Raw genomic sequence first — 15727 nt, 5'->3', positions numbered from 1 at the left:
TGTTTATGTAATTTGTGTTTAAGCTTTATCAAGCTGATATTATGATTTTTATTACAGTTCTCACGGCATACTCAAAGGCACTGATTGTGCAAAATAAATGCCCGTTGGAAAAGGAACGCCGTGTGTCCGTGTCTTGACTGGAGGGAGTTACACTGACTACTTTACATTGTATCAAAGTGTCATTTCTGCAGAGTTGTCCCATGAAAAGATATTATTAAATATGTGCAGAAATGTGAGGGGTGTACTCACTTTTGTGAGATAATGTATGTGTCGAATTGACTCGGACCGCAAGACTGTGATTGGTCCACTAGACCAGGGGTCTGCAGCGTAGAGGTAATCCCTACATCTGACACCTGCCCTGCCCCATCAGCTCCAGGTGTTAAAAATAACTACAGAGGAACAATCAGAGTCACCGCTGATGGTCTTGTTTGTGTTTTTAGGTCATAAAAAGGCAGCAGATTTACAGTTGTGCTCATAAGTTTACAAACTCTGGCAGAATTTAATGGTTTCTTGGCCATTTTTCAGAGAATATGAAAGATAAGAGAAACACTTTTCTTCCACTCATGGTTAGTGGTTGAGTGAAGCAATTTATTATCAAACTGTGTTGTCATTTGCGTAGTAAAGGCTTTCTTCTGGCGACTCGACCATCCAGCCCATTTTTCTTCAAGTGCTTCCTTGTTGTGCATCTTGAAACAGCCACACTACTTTTTTTTAGTGAGTCCTGTGTTTCAGCTGAACTTATTTTTGGGTTTTTCTTTGCATCCCGAAAAATTTTCCAGGCAGCTATGGCTGAAATTTGTGTTGGTGTACCTGAACGTGGTTTGGTTTCAACAGAATCCCTCAATTTGCACTTATTAATCAGAGTTTGAACACTGCTGATTGGCATTCTCAAGTCCTTGGATATCCTTTTAAATCCCTTTCCTGTTTTATAGAGTTTTATACATTTTCCCATAGATCCTTTGACAATCCTTTTGCTTTCCCCATGACTCAGAATCCAGAAACGTCAGTGCAGCACTGGATGAAAAATGCAAGGGTCTGTCAGGAGCCCAGAAACTCACTGACCTTTCATACACACACACACTGATGACAAGCAAACAGATCACAGGTAAGGATAGTTACCTTTAAAGCTGGGGTTGGTAGTCAGATTTAGACACACTTTTTGTTATCCTGGTTAAAATGATCTGTTTGTCCCGATGGTAATCAATACATAATGTGTTCTTAAAAAAGAGATAAAAAAGCTGCTATCTACAGCCGGAGTAAACCTGGGAAAACACCAACCAATCACCGTTTTTTGGGTGCCAAAATTTTAAACCATTCAAATCCCGTCCTGCCGTTCTGCCCGCCTCCTGCGCGTACATTTCCCTCCCCGTCTCCTGCCTCTGCTTCCCCTGACTCTATTTACTGCCTCTCTCACTCGACCTCAGGCCTGTCCCCTCTGACCCGATGAGGTTCTTTGCTCAGGACTGTAGTCCGGATCAGAGTCTAAAAAGCTCTCACCACGGGGGCTCTGACAAGCAAAAGAATTAATGACATTTAGTAAGTCCTACAGAAAATGTATATGTAGTGTAGCGTCAGTAGGGATGACAAACTGATTGGTGAACACGTTGATCTTTAATAACCGGTCACTGTTGGCCGTTACCACGCCAACCAACAAAACAACAATCAATGTTTGAATGAATGAAGAACTTCTCCTCTTGTCTCTCCTCTCTCCCACTCACACACTCTACACCTCTCCTGATGCCTTCATTGACTGTCAACACTGTAGGAATTAAGAACATCTACACTGAACACGTTTAACAAACAGTAGAGCTGTTACAGTATTATATATGTGTTATAACTTTTCTCCTGATATCATGTCACCAGTACAACTGGATAATGCTAGCATGACAGTTGTGAGTACTAACAGCAGCCATGTTTGTTTGTGTTTTTGACTTTCACTATGATAATGTTTTGATGAGGACCGGTTTTGAATCAGTCACCATCATATGGTCACAAGTCAGTGGCGCTTGTGCATGTGAGCAGGGGGGCGTCGTTTTGGAGGAGCACCGAGGAGAGGGGTTAGACGGAGTCCTGAGGAAATGCTACATTCAAATTCATGCTAGTTTTCCGAGACTGCCAACCCCAGCTTTAAATAGCCATTCAAACCTGTTTGTGTCAATTTGTGTGCATGTTATCAGGCCAAAATCACCAGGGTGTGTACTCCTTTGATCAGGGTCATTTAGGTACTTTCTGTTGTCATTATGATATAAAAAGAGTAAACACAGTTGTTTGACAATAAATGGCTTCACTCAACCTCATCCAATCATTCATATTCTCTGAAAAATGGCCAGAAAATCCAAAATTCTGCCAGGGTATGCAAACTCATGAGCACAAGTGTAGTTTCAGCATGTTTCCTAACCAGTTAAAAAAGTCCTCCCAGGAGCTTTAAAGTAAACGTTCAGACCAAAATCAAAGTTTGTGAAGGTTCTTGGCAGGACATGAATTTTTCTCCGCTCCTTCTTCTCATCCTCTGAGGAGTGTATACAGACGTCAGAGGTCAGAAAAGTGAACATCAGTGAGATACAAACCTGTGTGTGGAAGCTGTGCTCCACCTCTGCAACTATGTGTGTCACCTCCGCACTCATCATGTCCTCCTCATCTCCGTCATACGTGCACTGCAGCTAAGGAGCTGAACTCTGATCACAGTCACACATCTGTTCATACTGCAGTGAACATCAGATCTGTTTCAGCACACGTTCACACACACACACACTGCTCACAGGAAACAATGACTGCATGAAGAGACAACACGTCTTCCAGATAAATGCTTTCAAATTAACGATACGTGCTCCGACATAAACTGTACAACATGAATCATCTCACATTAAGAGATAATTACAGTTGCACGTCACAGGGATGGAGACACTCAGTCTGAAAGGATATGTGATGAGATAGCGAGCCAGCCTCTTCTTCTCTGATGCAGGAAGGTTGTAGAAAAACACACGGACCCCGTTCATGAAGCTGGGGAGCGCTGCAGGGCCGGGGCTGTGCACAGAGGCTGAGGGTCCGGGGGTTTCTGTGTCTGTGCCGTCAGTCTGATCGTCTGAGGTGTCCCGGTTTGGCTCAGGAGAAGACGTTGATGGTGCAGAGGTGGATGTGTGAGCTGTGTTCTTTGCTGCTCTGCTGTGATAATATCTGTTGGTTCAGTTAAAGGAAAAGGACGAATTGCAACAAAGATGAGACACTTCAAAACATTTCTTTAAATATCTACACTTAAAAAATGACATGTCGTCCAGATCCAAGCATGCATATTCCAACGTTATCGAAAATTGAAGATGTGTCTCTGAAACATCTAGAACAAAAAGGTTGTCTATGTCTAAAGATTCAGCGGTAGACAGGTTAAATGCCTGGAAGAAAGATATCCAAGAGGACATAGATGAAAATGAGTGGAATGGGGCTTGCTTAAAGGCACAGAAGCAAACGATTAATACAAGATTGAAGCTACTTCAGTACAAATGGCTGATGAGGATGTATATAACCCCTGTCAAACTTAACCACATGTCTAGTAATATTTCAGATATATGCACCAAATGTCAAAATGAAAAAGGAACCCTTCTTCACTGTTTATGGGAATGTCCAAAGATCTAGGAATTCTGGAAAGATGTAATTAACTGTGTTGCGGCAACACTGTCCAGAGTATGGGGGTGTGGCTGTCGAGCTACAGGTGGGCGGACCTTCCTGGTCACGTGACCAATTTATCAATGACACGGTGATGCTGTGGTCTTGATTAGCTCAGGCAGACACCTGCTAGAGAGGCGAGAAGAAAGAGACGCCGTTGTCAGAAGCCGTGGAAAGACATTCTTGCGAAGTTTTCCCCTTTTCCCGTTGAGTTTTGAGCTGGTCCCGGAGCCGTGAATGGTGTCCTGGAAAGAAGTCGGCACAGGTAAGGTCCGCCTTTTCCCTTTGCCTTTTGCTCGACAGCCACCTGATTCCTTCTTTAGTATGGCACGGGCAACCAACGCTTGGATGCCCTAGACTGAGCTCGTGCCAGGGTTGTGTTGCCATGACAACTGTCAGAGGTGTTTAATATTAGTATCCCTCTAAATGTTAAACTGTGTATACTTGGAATTTACCCAGCAGAGTTCGTACAAACACAGAAACAGACCAAATTACTGGACAGGGTTCCCACTATTTTCCAGAGATCATTTTCAGGACATTTTCAGTGATGATCAAGCTGGTATGACAGTCTAAATTTAGTTCCTAGTTTAGTTCCTAAATAGTCTAATATGTTCCTCTCAGTGGAAGTCTACATTGAATGATGTGCAGTCTATGGCTATCCATGAAATCATCTCTTACATGCTTAAAGATGATGGCAAATCAATTACAGAACAATACAGCCTCAGATGAAAAGCACTTTATTAGTGCAACCAAGTAGCAATGATGGCCAACTCTCATCTCAGCTTTCTGAGCTTTTCTCAAAAAATATAAATTTAGCTAACTAAAAAACAAAAGAGCCAGCAAAGGACTCTGGAAGCTGCCTTACTGACATAAATAAATAATAATAATAATCAGAGGATCAGTGCATAAATTGATCTAAATAGAACTGAATGACAAAAATGGTCACAAATGTTGAATGGGGATGTGTTTTTTTAACCTTGTCAGGTCACACACAGTCATGTTGGAATAATTTTCCAGGACATTTGACTTTTTCTCCCATTTTCCGGGTGTTTTCCTGGACTGGAAAACTGGTCAACTGTTTTCCAGGTTTTCCAGGTTTTCCAGGACGCGTGAGAACCCTGCTGGACTTTGGACTTTTACATGCTAGGAGTGCCATCGCATTGCGTTGGAAGAGTTTGGAGGCACCCTCTATGACGATGTGGATGAAGGAACTTTCACAATGTATTGGTCTGGAGAGTCTGACATATATTGCAAAAGGAATTTTGCACATCTCTTGGAACCGTATATGAACATTATAGAAGCCGGACAGTAGATCTCATCTGAAAAATGTGGGATCAATGTTATTTAATTTATGTCTATTATAAGACACTGAAACTTTCTGCTGCTCAACACAAACATTCATTAAAATCAAAGAGAGTATCAGGTGTTTGACTCCTCTTCAGGAACAGCACTGCCCTGGAAGCTGCAACACAAAGATCCAAAGCTTTGTAATTGAAAGCCATGATTCGTGCAGCAGAGGGTTAAAGGATACATGAACGTGGGGACACCTCGGGCAGCCAGGTGTTTCCTGATCAGCCTCTCTGTGCCGTACCAGTTGAAGCCTTTGGTGGAGTGCCCGATTCGAGGAAGGTGAACGCTCGCTTTTGTGGGGGAAAAAAAAACAAACACAAAAGTAATTCAAAGAAACTGCACACAGACTGTTGCTTTCAAAAACGTGTTTACAGCTGAAGTGAAAGAGGAGCATCCTTTTGAGCCATTTTCAGTGCATCCCTACTCACAACTAGAAATACTCCTGTAGGTTAAGTTTAAGAGGAACTTGACAGAAGGTGAAGGAGCAGCATCCAGCAATGGTGACTGTTTCTGGGTTAGTATCACTACAACTAGGGATGCACCGATCCCACTTTATAGGTCCCGATACAGATATCCATACCTGGGCTTTTGGAATCTGCAGATACCGATACTAGCCGATCTGATCCTGGTATTGATTTAACAATCTCTAATCCTTAATGTGAGGATAGAATCATGTTTTGGCAACTTCAGGGTTTTATTTTAGCCTGTACATATTAGTAATGCCTATTTGTTGTTCTTTTTTGTGTTTATAGCTGATGTTATTATTATTATATTTATATTTTTATTTTTATTGTATGCCTTATTCTTATGCCTTTACAAAGAGAGCACAGTTTACCAAGTCAAATTCAAGCATGTTCAAGCGTACCTGGCCAATAAAGCTGATTCTGATTCTGACTTTGTAATAAAATAAACATTTTTAAACTGACAGTATCATTATTCAAGAGGTTATAAATGTGTACCAGCAGTTTGGTGAGTTAAGGTTGCAGGTCATCAGACACAGCAGGGGCAGAGAGTGACAGGAGAGTGTTTAAATCATTGATAACGGATGGTGATCTTATAGGAGTAAAAGAACAGAAAGAAAGTAAATAAAAGTGGTCTGTGATTGTACTTCGGCAGTCGGAAATATAACTTTGGCACCCCGCCCCGGTATCATTTACATGATGGTGAACTGTACCTGGGTTCCAAGTGCTAAACCAGAGGCTAGAATCTCTTAATTTCAAGGATCCGGAGCAATTAAATCCAATAAAACTTCTTCCTTAGGGCTCCCATTATATTTTTCAGCAGAAAGTCCTGCCATCCGTTGAAACATTACCGCTGCACATGTTGCAAGTTTTTCGCAAGAGTTGTTTGCAAAAGAAGCTTGACATGCACCTAAACTGCAGAGCCTCTGTAGTTATCCTCCATCATGCTCATCATGCAAAAATGCAGACCGGCCGGCGCTGATGACGTAGGAGACGCACATGGCTGTTGTCAACAGTAGAAACATAGAGAAGCTGTTTCATCCCTACTCAACTCCTCCAACTTTTTTTTTTTAAGTTATATTTTCTGGCATTTTGCCTTTAATGGACAGGACAGCTGAAGAGAGACAGGAAGCGTGGGGAGCAGAGAGCGGGGGAGGACATGCAGTGAATGGTCGAGGCTGGAATCGAACCTGCGACCTCTGCGACGAGGGCTATAGCCTCTGTATATGGGCTGTGTATTTAGACCGCGAGGCCAACAGCGCCCCAACGCCTCAAACCTTGAACAGACTTTCCTCTCAGAGTTTGGCAGGAACAATAAAGTCACATTGAAGTTTTTCTGGAGTGCATGTGTGAGGTGAATAAAGACAGAAGGCAGAGAGGAATCTTCAGCATCAATTGTTTGATCACCTTTCATGCAGAATAACCTGCTGGGAAATATTCTCATGCATTGTTCTGCAGTAATTGTGTTTACAGGTATTTTTATGTGCACACGCACGCACAAACACAGCATGTCCTTAAAATCCTGTCAGTCAGGTCGAGCGATAATCAAACACAGCGTGCCCCTCCCACACAACCTCAAGAATAAACAATTAGATAATCATTTAAGCACAGGTGACTGAACTCTAGATAAGTCATGATTTTCAGATTTACCACATGACAAAAGGGTCTATGGTTGTTAAAACGTTTAACTTTCAGTGCTTGAATGTACCTTTTTGTCTTTTGGCTGCAGTGTAGATCTTCTTCAGTCCTTCGTCGAGAGCAGAGAGAAGGATCCCAGACAGCTTGTTGGCTCTGTCTCTCTGCTGAGCCACGATCAGGGCCAGCTGAGGTGACAGGAAGCAGATAAAAAAAAACAGGAGTTATCTTGTCATACTTACGTCTGCTCTGAAACAGCCTCACAATTCTGCAACCGCATGCAAACTGACTCACTCCTTCAGAAACACACTTTATCATCATCATGTTTAGTCAACTAAACTGGTAAACGTTGTCAACATCGCTACTCAGCACCAGAGTTACTAATCAGTAAAACAACTATTCAGATTTTATTACTGAAGGCCTGAAATGTCACATGTTGTGTCCAAGTTGTAGTGCAGCCACCTGCTACTAGCAGGAGCTGCAGCCCTGATTAATGTCTACTTCCATCATGCTATAACGCTCTACTACCTGGATGTAAACAAGCACAGATGACAGATGGCATCTCGTAGTGCTGTGGACGTTAACCTGCAAGGAGGATTGAGGGCTGGTGGTGCTAGCTCTGTTAGCTGTAGGCTGACACCTGCAGGCTCTGTGCAGGCTCTTAAATACATTGTGATCCATTTTGACTGTTTTCTGACCTTTATAGTCAGTTAGTGGTAAATTACATTTCCATGAGGAAGACTAAAGGTGCATTTCGACCAGGAGTTCCAGGTCTTTCAGCCCCCAGAACAACTTTACCCTGAATCAAAAGGTTCTGTGCCCCCATTGCTGTCTGTGTTTTGACCGCGGGACCGAAGCCCCGGGTAGATTGTGCAAATCAGGCCAGTGACGTATGGAGGAAATAAAAAGTAAATGCACTACACCACCGGACCAGTAGAGGGCAGTAAAACAAAGACAAATGCCATTCATCACAAATGACACCATAGAAGCAGACGGACCGGCAGGTATCACAACAGTTAGCCTGTTAGCATGAAGAGACTCAGCTGGTGCTGTTTTAGATGGTGCTATATTTCATCACAGATGGATTCACTGAATCAACACGTGAGAGGAGATAAGCGCGAGTAGCAAAGACGTTTCAACGCGGCTTTAAAATCCTTTTGAACTCAAAAAGCCGTGGCAGAGATCGGCCGGTGTTTTGGTTTAAACAGCGACCCTGTTAACTGCTGACTCTCAGCCGGATGCATCCCTCATAAACGTCTTTAGACGATCATTAAATATCTGATGAGGATATTTTGAAATCTTAATAAAAAACTAAACTAGTTTGCATTCCCAGGAACTCCCTCTGTGTTTCAACAGCTGTGTAAACTCCACAAACACTGACACGTTCAGCTGAAGGTCTCCAGTTTACAGGGTCACTTTAAAAACTGTAACACCGGGAGAGACGCATTCACGGTGGGCTGAGAGAAGACTACTGTTACAAGCTGCTAAATCAAGAGAATCACAGCTTCTTCTTTTGAAAAGTACACACACATACAAAAAAGATAGAACAAATAAAAATTAATGAAAGAAAGAGAAATCAAGTGAATCACAGATGTGTGTGATTATTGTGGACGGCGGGCGGAATAAACACACTGCAGGTAATCTACCAATCAGACATGTTCAGCATTGCAGGCCCCGCCCCCAAAAACCCCCTGGGCTTTTTGAAAAGTACTACCCCGCTAGCAGGGGCTTTTTAGGGGGGAGATTATCTACCCCTGAACTAAATTTAGACCCTAGTTCCACCGGTCGAAACCGGTCGAAAAACGCCTTAAAATGAAGACAGAAGACTGGAATAAACCAGGGATGAAGAATAAAGGACAGCTAAGAGGAAGAACAAAGAAGATGATGAAAAAAGATGAAGAAGACAAAGATTCATACAAAGAAAGACAACGACGGAATGCGAAAATGAGAAAGACAAAAACAAAAAAAAGGAGACAAAGAAGAAGATAACATGAGGAGGAAGACTAATAGCAAAATAAAAACCAAAAAGCCAAAATGTTAAAGAAGAAGAGGAGACCCAAGTAGGAGGAGAAATTCAAAAGGATTAAGACAAAAGAGGAGACCAGGATAAAGACGAAGATGAAAACAAGAACAACTATGAAGAAGAAGAAAGAACAAGATGACAACAAAGAAGATGAAGAAGACAAAAGTTCATCCAAAGTCCAAGGCTGAGAGGAAGACAAAGATCAGGAAGGCAAAGACAGAGGGACAAATTAGAGAAAACAAAAGAAACAAAGATGAAAAAAAGAGAGAAACAAAACCACAAATAAAAGACAAAAAGATGGAGACAAAGATGCCCTGAAGAAAAACTGAAAACAACACTGAGACAACGATCACACAAACGAAGATGAGGATGAAAAAGAGGAAGATGAAATGGAGACATGTAGGAAAAAAACAAAAAAGGAAGATGAAGGTCAAAAAGACATTAAAGCAAAAGGCAAAGAGGACACTGAAGAAAACATTGGAGAAGTTAGAGACAAAAAAGACAAAGAAGACAAAGTGACGGACAACTCTGAAGAAGAAAAAATAAGGCATCAAAAAACAAAGACAGCAATAAAGAAGAAAAAGAAAGGCAAAGATGAGAGAAGAAGAAAACAAAGAAGAAACAAAAATGATGAGTGAGACAAAGAGGAAGAAGAAGATCAAGAGCATCGCCCAAGAAGCAGACAGAGGTGAAGAAGACGATAAAGACCAAGATAAGGAAGACAACAAAGACCACAAGGAAAACGAAGATAAAGAAAAAACATGAAGAGGATGAAGTAATTCATAAAACCAACCAGATCACGGCCGCCGGATCTGGACTGTTTGTCGTCTACAGAGAAGAGCAGCACGTGTCCCAGCTCCAAATCTGAAGAGAATAAAAATATGATGTCTGTGCTTCTTTCTTGACCTCTCACTGCATCATGAATGTTGCAGATCTGATTTAATCTCACCCTTCATCTTGCCAGACAGCTCATACTGTTTCTTTGGTTCGTCTGATCTCACCTCCAGAGCTGTAAACAGGCCTCCTCTTCCCCACCGGCCTGAGTCATCTGCACAAAAACACGGCTTTGATCAACGCAAGAACCACGTAAGAAGAGGCGCTCTGTGCATCATACTGTAAACACGCATCCTACCAACACAGTGGACGATGATGGCGTTCCCCTCGGCAGTGTGAGGATGAGTGACGTCTCCCAGAACATACTGGATGGAGTTGATGTCATCTGTGGAGCCAACATCTTCCTCCTCCTCTTCTTCGTCCTCTTCTTCCTCACTGTCAACAGACGGCACGCAACGGGATCTGTAGCCACACGACTCCCACCACGCCATCCTGCACGAGGAGAAAACAATTAAAGGGATATTTCAGTTTTTTTTTTAAGTGGGGTTGTATGAGTTACAGTACACAATTGCTCCTGCTAGCCACAATGAGTGCCGGTGAGCTCTTCCCCTTTAATGAGAAAATTCCCAGAGGACCGGCCGGTAAGCTAGGCTACAATTCTCTGCAGACGGGGCCTCCTATTTCACGTAATTTCACTAAAGTTGAGAAAATATGGTCCAGCAACTCATCACGGTGCAAATGCATGCACCAGTAGAAAAAATTGGAGCTATTCAGTTTGCCGTCAGAAACCCCCTTTGTTTTGTTTTGGCACTATTTTCAGAAGCACCTAGCAGACCGGTGTTCTTCCGTTGCATGAGCACGGATACACACCGATCAGCTGTTTGGATCAACAAGCACGTAGCAGGATCAAGTAGCGGTATCGGTCTTTCGAGTGAATTAAACTCACTTTTCTAATTTAAAAGATGGGACGTACCTGTCTTTATCCCGGCTGTTCAAACAAACAAACCTCCTGTAAGGCAGGGAACTCTGGATGATGAGTGATGCAGACTGGAGCCGTATGTGAGCCGCTGGTATCCTCTGATTCAGAAAGGTCCTGAAGTATTGTTGTCACTAAGTCCCTCTCCTGACAGCAGAAGCTCTCTGGGTTTGTTGGCATGGGTTCACAGTTTACACACCGGCACCACCAGGTAACGTGGGATCTCTCCTGCTCACTCGTTAACACAGAACTTTCTCCCCTCTCTTCTTCGTTGGTACGTTGGGTCTGCATCTGGAGTTCTTCCTCTGTAAACTCTGGTTCATAGAGGAATCCTCTTGTGTCCACACTAAACGGCATGTCATTGTTGCTGTCAGAATCACTCATTTCTGCAGTTTGTAGTTTCTGTTCCTAAAGGTGTCTGCTAAAAATGCTAGGTGCTTGTTGATCCAAACAGCTGGTCGGCGTGTATCCGTGCTCATGCAGCAGAAGAACACCGGTCTGCGAGGTGTGTCTGAAAATAGTGCTAACAAACCCAGAGAGCTTCTGCTGTCAGGAGAGGGACTTAGTGACAACAATACTTCAGGACCTTTCTGAATCAGAGGATACCAGCGGCTCACATACGGCTCCAGTCTGCATTACTCATCATCCAGAGTTCCCTGCCTTACAGGAGGTTTGCTTGTTTGAACAGCCGGGATAAAGACAGGTAAGTCCCATCTTTTAAATTAGCAGAAGAGTGAGTTTAATTCACTCTAAAGACCGATACCGCTACTTGATCCTGCTACGTGCTTGTTGATCCAAACAGCTGATCGGTGTGTATCCGTGCTCATGCAGCGGAAGAACACCGGTCTGCGAGGTTCGTCTGAAAATAGTGCCAAAACAAAACAAAGGGGGTTTCTGATGGCAAACTGACTAGCTCCAATTTTTTCTACTGGAGCATGCATTTGCACCGGGATGAGTTCCTGGACCATATTTTCTTAAATACTGAAATATCCCTTTAATGACTTTAGAGTTGAGAAGACACTAGGAGCTGAAAAATAAAACGTGTGTTAGATGAATCTTTACTTTTTCTTGTGTTTCTGCTCTTGTTGCTTCTTCTTCGCGTCCTCCTGAAGCTTGGCTCTCTTCGCTGCAGCCTCCTCTCTTTTCTGGCGTCTCAGCTCCAGCTCTGCGTCAGTCAGAGATTTCCTCTTCCTCGACGGGATCCCAAGAGAGACAGACAGGGACACCTAGAGAGACGGGGACACATTCAAGCAAGCTATCTGTTTGACTTTCTGATGAAGGTGTGATGCTGAAACTTTTGTTTTTAATGTCTACATGACCATGAAATCAAAATGAAGGCATTGTAACTGTTTGAAAGAGACTGCCTTGGACCTTTTCTTGTATTCTAAGAAAGTTAAAAACATGTTCTGATGAGGTTCTAGTGAAGGAGACTCTTACGCCAGCTTTGTGTCTCAGAGCTCGTCCCTCTCCTGCAGCTTTCTGAAACTCAGCCAGCTGCTCATCCAACAAACGCTCAAAGCTCTTCTGGTCCTCGGAGCTCGGGTCTTTACTGTAGTCTTTGCCCTCAAAGTAGTACATGTGATCTGAAGGACAGACACAGTGTGGTTAATGTCATTTTGGAACTACAGAAGGAGGAAATCTGGACCTAGAGACGTCTTTTAACGAGTGAGAGCTTTGAGGAAACACATCATCATCACACTCACTCTGCCCGTCAGACTCAGAGCCGCTATCCTCCTCCTCCTCTTCTTCTTCTAATCTGAGTGAGTTGTCTTCTTCATCGTCCAACCACTGACCGTCACAGGTTGGACCCAGGATCTTCTCCAGCTTCACATCCTGCACCGAGCTCTCGTCTGAAGACAGAAGCTTATCCACCCCAAACTTCAAGATCTCACTCAGCTGGAGGGATGAGAAACAAAAAGGTGAAGAGTAGCTGGGGAGGATTTATATTAAAGAGGACATATCATGCTCTTTTTCATCAAAATATATTGGTCTAAGAGGTCCCCAAAACATGTCTTTAAAGTTGTCTCAAAAAAGACTCTGAAATCAGATTTTGGTCTGCCTGTAAACCCCTCTTTTTCAGCCCTGCTCAGAACAGGCTGTTTTCTGTGTCTGTGCCTTTAAAAGAGAATGAGTTCTCTGACCACGCCCCCTCAGGAAGTGGATGTGGCCTCGGCTCTCCAGTACGTTGATCTAATGTTTACATGTTGGCTGCTCACAGACCCGCGTTACTTCAACCCTCTGAATCTGATCCAGAATCTGATCCTGACGGAGAGGCGCCTGCAGCAGGACCTTTCTGAACCATTGGTCACAGATTTAGTGTTTCTTGTTGTTTTATTTGTCAGTATGTCGACGTGTGTCTTGGTACACAGCTACGAACATGTAGCTATGTGGCTATGCTAACTAGCGCTAGCACTTTTCCATGAAAAATAAAAATCATCCACTAGATCTTCAAATCTGCAGACGTGGGGAGTAAAACTGACCTTTGTGTTTATTAAGACAGCCTACAACTAGCATGCCTCCCTCCTAAGCTCCTTGTTAGCACACACGTGTGCAGGGAATGAAAAACAGAGGAGGGGTTGAGTTGTATTTTATACAGTCTATGGGCTGAACAAGCTCAGAGCTCCGACTTCCGTTACAGACTGGATGTCGTTGTGACGTATGAAAAACACTGAAAACTGAAACGGCTGGTTTCAGCACACATTTACAGAAAGGTGGAGAAATCAGAACAGGGGCAGAATGGATTTTTTTCATTTTCATTGGGTTTGTAGACATGCCAGGGACACATATTTCAGGTAGAGAACCATTAAAAAGTCGTATATATGTCACCTTTAAAGAGGACAAAGACACATGGACTGAGCACAGGACGTACCTGCAGTCCTGCAGCAGCAGACTGAGCCTGGTCCAGCAAAGAAAAGCGTCCCTCTTCGATGACAGTGTTTGTGAGGTGCAGCTTGGAAACAGCACGAGAGTACATGATCTCCTCCACCGTGTCTCTGGCGAGCAGGCGGATCACTTTCACCGGCCTGAAACACGTCACAGTCAAGGTTATAAGTTTCAACTGGAGCAACAAATCTGTTCAATGACGTGTCGTAAAAAAACAATCTGTGTTAGATTTCCAAACTCCCCGGTGTGGGTTAGACATTATTGTTCCAGCCTCATTAAAAAAAGGAAACATATCAGATGTTTTCTTCTCCCCTTAAAGAGACAAAGCTTGACTTTCCACTGTTTACAAATCTGCGTCATGACTTTGTAATTTCAGCAAACTGAAGACCTGTTAGTTGAAAGTCAATCACAAGGAAACCAGTTTCTTTTTTTCTGGTTAAGGAAGCCAAAGTGGAGCCTTTGAGTAACTTGACATTTACAGTGAAACCAGTGAGACCCACAAGAAACTGCTGAGCTGGTACTTTTTCAGAGGGATGAAAAGGTGTTTACGTTGCAGATATAACCACTGTGGTAAGTTTTGATTCATTTTTTATCAGTCGCTTATGGAAAGAAGTAGGGTGAACCCGACTAAGTATTTGCTTAGTCGAATCTGATTCATCAGATTTTGCCCATAGTCGACGAATAGTCGAATGTTTGTTGTTTTTCCTTATTGACCCAAAGTCTGCATGATGGTGACCGCATGACAATATTACGCATAACCCTTTACAATTAAGAGACTCATAGCTTAAAGTAAAAGGGACAACAGAATATTTTAAGTATAAAACTTAGATTTTTTAAATCTATATTGCAAAAACAACAAGTTGATGGAGATAAAACTCAAATAAGGCCACCATCAGTTAAACTTCAAACAACGCGCCGTTATAGAATAAGGAATCAGGAGATATTTAAACAGTGTTCACACAGAGGAGAGCAGCACTGCAGAGGGTAGTTTGTCCAACTTAAGGCTAAACATTTTTATAATGTTCAAAATCAAACCTGAACCAGCTAAAGGGTTTTTAAAAACCATCGTGTGTACGGGCAGAAGTGCGCTCCTTGCTCTGTTGACTGTAAATCCTGTCTTTGAGAATATCCTCTCTGATGGCGTGGAGGTGGATGGGATGCTGTGGATTGTTTTTGAGTCTTCAGACAGCCTTGGGTATCCCTCCTCGTCCTTTTGGCCCCGTACAGTTTTTGTGTGGTCCGGTAATCCTTGATCTCACAGCCCTCTTCATGAAGCTGCTCCTCATCTTCATTACTCATTTTTAGGATCAACTGAAGTTTTATTTCCTGACATTTTGAGCTACCATGAAAGAATTAAAGGCCAGTTGATGTACGTCTGCTCCACAGGTCCCTCTAAATGGGAGAGTCCACCTTTAATTACCAGGGGAGATTTAATCACCACTTTAAGGAGATTTAACACTTCAAGAGCTGTTCTCAGAAATACATTAAATAAGTCTATATTTATATAAAAATAGGATTTATGAGACACTATTTTTACGGGAAACAGGAAAATAATGTAAAATTAGACATTGAGCACCCCCATGGTTTGAATAGAATGATCCACGTTTCATATGCAAATATTGAACTATGAGATTGGCAGTCAACTAAGGCTCGTTAGAACGAATCGTCGAATATTCGACTATTTGGGGTCACCCCTAGAAGGAAGTCTTGGCTGGAAGTTGTTCATTGACATGCTGATAGCCAGCGAGATCGCCAGGACCACAACTTCCTTTATTTTTATGTCAGCTTGTTAAAATTAGCTGCATCAGTTTTGATATATTTGTTTAATACGAATCTAAGAGTAGGGCTGGGCGATATTGAAAATTATGTTATCATGATAAAATATTTCATATCAGTCGATATAGATAA

At 42.7% G+C, this 15727-nt stretch overlaps 1 protein-coding gene across 1 annotated transcript in view; it reads right to left on the bottom strand.

Annotated features, from left to right (window-relative positions):
• The window catches only part of chd1l (chromodomain helicase DNA binding protein 1-like), a 30646-nt gene that overhangs the window by 4029 nt on the left and 10890 nt on the right, over positions 1–15727 (bottom strand). The window contains exons 14-24 of the mRNA XM_034676039.1: positions 13806–13959; positions 12640–12832; positions 12374–12519; positions 11999–12162; positions 10259–10452; positions 10076–10174; positions 9920–9990; positions 7177–7291; positions 5189–5297; positions 2923–3174; positions 2568–2649 (exon numbers count right to left, since the gene is read on the bottom strand). Coding sequence (XP_034531930.1) covers positions 2568–2649; positions 2923–3174; positions 5189–5297; positions 7177–7291; positions 9920–9990; positions 10076–10174; positions 10259–10452; positions 11999–12162; positions 12374–12519; positions 12640–12832; positions 13806–13959 — 1579 coding nt within the window. The remainder of the gene's footprint in view (positions 1–2567; positions 2650–2922; positions 3175–5188; positions 5298–7176; positions 7292–9919; positions 9991–10075; positions 10175–10258; positions 10453–11998; positions 12163–12373; positions 12520–12639; positions 12833–13805; positions 13960–15727) is intronic.

The sequence above is a fragment of the Notolabrus celidotus genome, chromosome 2 (genome assembly GCF_009762535.1).
Source record: "Notolabrus celidotus isolate fNotCel1 chromosome 2, fNotCel1.pri, whole genome shotgun sequence".
In the NCBI taxonomy this organism is placed as follows: Eukaryota; Metazoa; Chordata; class Actinopteri; order Labriformes; family Labridae; genus Notolabrus; species Notolabrus celidotus.
Note: the sequence above shows the minus strand (reverse complement) of the source record. Positions and strands in the feature narration are given on the sequence as shown.